The sequence below is a fragment of the Talpa europaea genome, assembly GCF_964194135.1.
Source record: "Talpa europaea genome assembly, chromosome: 9".
Lineage (NCBI taxonomy): Eukaryota > Metazoa > Chordata > Mammalia > Eulipotyphla > Talpidae > Talpa > Talpa europaea.
Genome location: NC_140076.1, coordinates 95690579 through 95697626, shown reverse-complemented (window position 1 = coordinate 95697626; position 7048 = coordinate 95690579). Strand labels below are relative to the sequence as shown.

At 45.6% G+C, this 7048-nt stretch overlaps 1 protein-coding gene and 1 pseudogene across 4 annotated transcripts in view; one reads left to right on the top strand and one right to left on the bottom strand.

The window, feature by feature from the left end:
* Positions 1–1574: 1574 nt before the first annotated feature.
* The window catches only part of BCAR3 (BCAR3 adaptor protein, NSP family member), a gene marked incomplete at both ends in the record, with an annotated part of 103446 nt that continues 97972 nt past the window's right edge, over positions 1575–7048 (top strand). For all 3 annotated transcript variants that reach the window (XM_084243082.1, XM_084243086.1, XM_084243085.1), the window contains one exon: positions 1575–1891. In XM_084243082.1, the coding sequence (XP_084099208.1) occupies positions 1575–1891 (317 nt within the window). The remainder of the gene's footprint in view (positions 1892–7048) is intronic.
* Positions 3314–4236, bottom strand: LOC311177238 (glyceraldehyde-3-phosphate dehydrogenase-like; annotated as a pseudogene). The gene has a single exon. The product of its transcript is annotated as a glyceraldehyde-3-phosphate dehydrogenase-like (transcript).

Genomic DNA, 7048 nt, shown 5'->3' with positions numbered 1-7048 from the left:
TGCTCAGCATGAGCACAGTCAGCACCCAAGTTGGGCAAAGTCCTGAGGACAGGGCTGGGCTTGTATTCCAGAAGCTGAGGGTCTCCTTCCTCCCAGATGCCAGTACTTTTGGTTTCTCTCTGTTGCAGATGGCAGCTGGAGGATGGGGTGTGTTTTTGTTGCCACTTGTTTCCTTTGCAGGCCCACTTACTCTAACTCTGCACAGCGCCTTGTTTGTCTTCAGGCCACATCCCAAGCCCCCCAGTCTGTTGTGGAACTGACTCTGCAGTAGTATTGCAGCTTGATGGTTTTCTCTCAGATGTTCATTCTGCAGTGGAAGCGTGTTCTGTCAGGAAGGGGGTTGCAAAGCTTGAGAACAGACAACAGAGCAGAGCAGTGTTCTCACCAGCCTCCAGGAAGGTCAGTGCATGGTGCTTAGTTACACTGCTGTGTTGTCCACACCCGTCTGATGCATGACTAGTGGTGCAGATTCTGGATCCTTCCTGTCTCCAGGGACTTGCAATGCTTTTATTCAGGCTCCTGTTTCTTTATAGGTTGGCCCTTTAAAATATCTTACATAATTTGGCTTACATCAAAACCAAGGTTTGCTTGTGGGAGTCATGGGAGTGACCCCCAAAATGTTCACCCATGCTCAGGGTGAATATTTCTACTAATGATTGCAGCTGGGAACAATTGTTGGGCTACTTTTGTATATGACCTCATGTGCTATTTTCCCTTTCTTTCCCTGCTCATTCCCATCCTTTTATTTCCTTTTCTTTCTTTTCCTCCCTTCCCACTCTTCTCTGACTACCCAGGCTCCCGTGTGCACTGCTGCTGGCAGGCACGTTCCAGATCCCAGTGGGAGATAATGTCCGTGGAGCCCCATCCCCAATCTTTTCCCTGCAGCTGAGCCCACTGATGTATGGAGGAATGACCCACCTCCTGACCCTGGCCATCTTCGTTAATTAGAGAACATTAATTTATTAATAAGCATCAGGTCTTTGCCAGAAAAATCCAGCCCTGTCACTCTGGGTAACACAAGTGACTGTCCCAGGAGCTAAGGAATTCTAACCATCTCCGCCTGTTCTTATCATTGACGGGGGGTGGGGGTGGGAATATGTGAACTAATTATTTAATATATTTAGAACATTTTTTATATGGCATTTGTGACTACAACCTTGAGTACAACCTCAGTCATCTGTTTTTGTTAGTCATGTTTTCTCAGCAGCCTCAGTCATCTGAAATAATATAAAGTAGCTCATAGTCTTCTAGGGCTCTGAGGTGTGTTTGCTCTTTTCTTTCTTTATTTTATTTTATTTTTTTTTTGGTTTGCTCTTTTCTATTGAAAGATCAGCTGCTTGCCCTGGAGAATGCCTCTGTAGCTCCTTTAAAAAAAAAAGGGAGGGGGAAATGAGTAAACTTCCCATTCATAGTAAATTTCACTAGGGATGCCATTGAATGTTTGTCTTTTAATGCTCCGTGAAACACCCCTTTGTTCTGCAGTCTGTTTCATTTTGTGGGTCGGAAGTCACTTTTTAGGATTATCTTAGATTTACACCATCACTCTTTTCTTTCCCCCCTTAGAGTTGGGAGGCATGGCTGCTGGAAAGTTTGCCAGCCTTCCCAGAAACATGCCCGTGAATCACCAGTTCCCCCTGGCCTCGTCCATGGACCTTCTGAGCAGCAAGTCCCCTCTCGCTGAGCACCGTGCAGATGCCTATCAAGACGTGTCCATACACGGCACCCTTCCGCGCAAGAAGAAGGGCCCTCCTCCCATTCGGTCGTGTGACAGCTACAGTCACATGGGGACCCTGCCCCACTCCAAATCCCTGCGCCACCACTCACCCCTGACCCAGGACGTCATCCAGGAGAACCCGGTGCAGGACTTGAAAGGCGAGATCTTCACCTTCAGGTAACTTTTGAAATTTCACGAGTGAAGATGAGCAGTTTAAAGTGCTCCTTGAAAATGTCTTGTTGTTAGAGGAAATGTCAAACATGTGCAAGGTAGAGCAAGTGGTTTAATTACCCCATGGACCCATGTCCCAACTTCCTGGCTTGATCAGCTCAGGGCACCGCTGCTTTTTCTGTGCTCCCACCTTGTCCCTTTCCCTGGCATTATTTTGAAGTAAATATCAGACCTCCTTTTTTCTCGTCCATACATGTTTTGATATGCGTCTTTTAAAGATAAGAACTTTTATTTTTTCAAAATACAGCCACAATTTATTAAAAAAGGGCACACCCCCCCAAATGAACTGTTTCTTATCCTCAAATATTAGAAAATAATTATTTTATTTATTTATTTAAAAAATTTTTTTTATAGAGGCATGTTTTATTTATTTATTTGTTTGTTTGTTTATACATGTACTGGGTACAGTCAGAAGCGCGGGAGGGTGAGAGAATTCACCAGAGCCAGAGCGGGAGGCAGAGCAGGCAGAAGGACCGAAGCACACTGCTGAGGGGAGCAGCGGGCGGCAGGAGAGGTCTGCGCGCCATGTGGGACCCTCCTCCGGTGGCCAGGGAGCAGCCAGGGATCGAACTGGCGCCGCAGAGGCCGCGGGCAGCTTCGCAACCCAGCACTCAACCGCTGAGCCACTGGGGAGGCCCGAAAATAATTATTTTAAAAACCGACTTCCTGTATCAAGTTGCCCAAAAGGAAGCATGAGTATAAGCATTAATCATAACATCAGATTGTGAACCTCATCCATCCAGTTCTATAAATTTGGACCTAAATTTACTTGAATTTGGTTGTCAACATGCTAAAATAAAATTTTGTGTTGCTTCGTCATCAGGTCAGCTGCAGAATACTTTGAAGCAAGAATTGATTTCTATTTCTATCCACCAGGGATCTGGGTAAATAGCCTTAAGAATGTCAAAGCTGCTCTGGGTTTGTGATGGATCTGACTGGATTGGTTTCTGTTTGTTGGGGCTGGTTTAGAAACTGCACTCCTTCCCCTCTGGGGGAAGATCAACAACCCTGACACCATCAGGCAAAGCAGGAAATGGAAGTTGTTTCTTCTTTTGTATCTCCTAGTAGCTCTTTGTCCAATTTTGTAGCAAAGAAAGCCACTCTGATCCTAGCTTATTTGCTCAATGTCTATATATTAAGTACATTGAGAGGAAAATTCTACCCATTTTCTCTGAGTATCTCTGTTTTTGGCTCGGTACAGTATACTTTATTGATGGCACCCTCAGGCCCTCCCCTTCTGCAGGGGGTCCGGGATGGAGCTGTGACAGGTCAGGGGACGCTGTGTGGATGAGCGGGGCAAGGGCTCCCCAGTGCTGAGGGCGCCCCTCTTCCTTTTGTACTCACTGGGGCTCGTGGCACAGGAGGTTCTTACTCCTTGGAGACCATGAGGTCCACCACCCTGTTGCTATAACCAAATTCATTCTCATACCAGGAAATGAGCTTGACAGAGTGGTCACTGAGGGCAGTGCCAGTCCCAGCACTGAAGGTGCAGGAGTGGGCATCGCTGTTAAAATTGCAGGAGGCAACCTGGTCCTCAGTGTCGTGGAGAATGCCCTTGAGGGGGCCTTGTGACACCTGCGTTGCCACTTTCTTGATGTCATCGTATTTGGCCGCTTTCTCCAGGTGGTACATTGGGGTGGGGACCCAGAAGGTCATGCCAGTTAGCTTTCCATTCTGCTCAGGAATGACCTTGCTCACAGCCTTGGCGGTATCAGTAGAAGCAGGGATGACGTTGTGGGCAGCTCTGTGGCCGCCATGCCCAGCTTCTCAGAGGGGACCTCCAAAACTTTTTGGAGGGCAGTGATAGCACATACTGTGGTCATGAGTCCCTCCATGATGCCGAAGTTATCACAGATGTTCTTGGCTGTGGAGCCAAAGGTCGGTGGTAGAGCAGGCGTTGCTGACAGTCTTGAAGGAGTTGTACTTCTCACGCCCATCACAATTGTGGGAGCATGAGCAGAAAGGGCAAAGATCATGACCCTTGTGGCCTCAGCCTTCAGGTGAGTCCCAGCCTTCTCCAAGGTAGTGAAGACACCTGTGGGTCCACAATATATTCGGCACTAGGATCACCCCATTTGATGTTAATGGGATCTCACTCCTGGAAGATGGAGATGGATTTTCCATTGATGAAAAACTTCCTATTCTCAGCCTTGACTGTGGTATTGAACTTGCCATGGGTAGAATATATTTGAGCATGTAGACCATGTAGTTGAGGTCGATGAAGGGGTCTTTGATGCCAACAGTATCCACTTAGCTAGAGTTAAAAGGAATCCTAGTGACCAGTGCCCCATCCGGCCAAGTCTTCTCACTCTGACCTTCAGCTGGTATTTCAGGGACACTAGGCACTGCATGAGACAAGGTGGCTGTCTGCAGAACTAGGAGGCACAGAGAACCTCCTCTGAGTGTCTTAATTGAAGGACTTCTCTGACACTGAAAATGTCCTAACTGCCAAATCATTACAATATCTGCTCTTGCCCTTTTGCAGGGTGGGGGAAATATGTGCTCTATAACAGGATATGAAGCATCTGAAACTGAGTCCTCCTAGAACTAATATTCTAGGGAGGGACCCAGATAATATCAGTAAATAAAGAAGACAGTTACAACTTACAGTAAGTGGTACAGAAAAAATAGATAGGCTGGAGATTTACTGGAGATGTGTCTCTTTTATAGGGTGGACATGTCTATGAGGAGATAATATTTGATTTAAGACCTGCTTAATGAGAGGAGGCCTTGGGAACAGCCAGTGGAAGGCAGTTATAGCCACAGAGAAAGCAGTGCGCAGACTGGGGGTGGGAAGAAATTTGATGTGTTTGAAAAACCCTAAAGAACCTGGTGTGACTGGAGCTGGAACATAGCAAATTGATAGGGGAAAAGAGTATAGGTGCTGGGAGAGAGCAAAGCAGGCAAAAATTCAAAATTAGGTTTAGTTGCATGATTGCAGTTATAAGGAGACAGCGCATGGAGGCCCAGCTATTTTCTGTAGAAAGCGTTGGAGAACTCTGAAATGTTTCTGACTTCAGACCAGAAGGTTCCTGGGGGTCAAAAGTCTTAGACCTGCTCCACAAAACCGAGGTGAGGGACTGCTCAGTTCAGAAAGCAGGCAGGCAGCCTGCTGATGAACAGTAAGTAGAGATTCATGCCTGTGCCCGGTATTGTTAATGTCTCCTCCTTGGCACTCACACACGCGATGCCAAGGGGGCAATCATTGCTCCCTCTTATTATAAACACAAATAAATTCCAGGCTGCACAATTTGGAGTCAGAATCAACTGAAACCTGGCTCACTGGGCCTCTTTTCATTTATTAACTTAAACTCTGTATTGAGCTACATGCCTGCTATGTACCACACACAGACAGTTCAGACTCATTCCTTCCTTGAAGTTCTGAGGTCCTGGCTGGGTGCCGGCTGCTACAAGGGGAAACTCTGGGGGGTTGGCGTGGTCATAGTCACCCTTCTATCTTGAGGAAGTTCTTGATAAACACCCAAGGTCCAAACTGTCAACGTGCCAGGAGTTCAAAGCCTTTTGATTTGAAAACTGACTTGGACAGAGGTCAGAGCTCTGGAAAGATCTTATCAGAAGGTGGACACAAGTCCTGAGTTTGAAGTCCAGGCTGTAGAAGACTTAACAAGCTCTGCTGACTTCGGTTTATGATTTGGAGCTATACTAATCCAAGTTCACATCCCTTTTTCCCCTTAAAATAGCTTTTTGTTAAAGATGAATACAGGAAGTAATGAATGCCTTGCCTTCAAAATTATGTCGAGTGAGAAGGCACATGGTTGTTTGTGTGTCAAAGAATCAAAGTCCTGGTCCCTTGCTCCTCGGTCTTATTAATTTTATTTACCTACCACTTTTAAAGTAATATCCTGATCTGTTTCTAATTTTAAGGAGTTCAAAATTGTGTGTGTGTGTGTGTGTGTGTGTATGTAAATATTTTATCCTATCTGATCTTGTTAAGTATTCATGGTATGATTATGAGCTGCCCTGAATATTTTTTGGAACAAACTACAATATCAACAAATAAAGAGTGTGTGTGTGTGTGTGTGTAAGTGTGTGTGTAAAGCAAGGAATAAGCAGTACGAATGAGAACCTGAGGGTCCAGAGGAGGGGAGATTCCTGAGGTACCACAGCAGACCTACAGGAAACACAGTGTTTCTATTCCTGACTCGGCACTTACAGCTTAAAGGAGCTGTGGAAACACCAACTAGTTAGGACTAGTTAGGTCTGCCTGTAACAAAATTACTGACTTTCTTTTGGGTTTATTTTAGGTAACCTTTTTTTGTCTTCTTTTTTTTTTTTTTAAAAGATTATTTATGCATACAAGAGCTTGGGCACAGGCCAGAGGTGTGGGGGGTTAGAGGATTCACCAGAGACAGAGTGGGGAACGGAATAGGCAGAATGACCAAAGTACACTGCTGAGGGGAGCAGTGGGCGAGTCAGGAGAGGTCTGCTGTGCCATGTGGGTTGCTCCATGGCCGGCCAGGGATTCAAACTCGTGCTGCAGAGGCTGCGGACGGCTTCGGCTTCGTAGGTTGCGTCTTAACCCCCTGCACCACGAGGGAGCCCTTCCTTTGTTCTTTTCATAGTGAATTTAGGAAGTAATTTCAACTAACAGTTAATTTAAACTAACTTACAGATGTCAAGTCTGCAAACCTTCCATTTGGTCCCAGTTTTGTTGACATGATAGTAGGGAGATAACAACATCTTCAAGATGTTGAAAGCAGTGACCTACTCTTCATGTGTACCCTACATCCACTCCAGACCCTGGGCAGACTTCTTTGTCTGGTTTAGGACCCCAATAATTACAAGTTGGCTGTTCTCCCAACAAATTATTAAAAAGTCACCTTCATTATCATTGAGTATTAATTGACTAGCTATCCCATGGCTTTGGCATACCAATTTGCACGATTAAGCTGTCATATAAATATGTGTCATATCTGTGCATTATCGCTTCCATTTTATAGTTTTAAAATAACTTAAAGGACATGCTGATAAGTTCTCTCGCTTAGCCTTCCTAACCCCGTGTGAGACACATGGCCGATGTCATCATGAGCAGCATCGTTGTCATCACATACAGCTCAGAAAATGGGTCAGGGATTTTGAAGC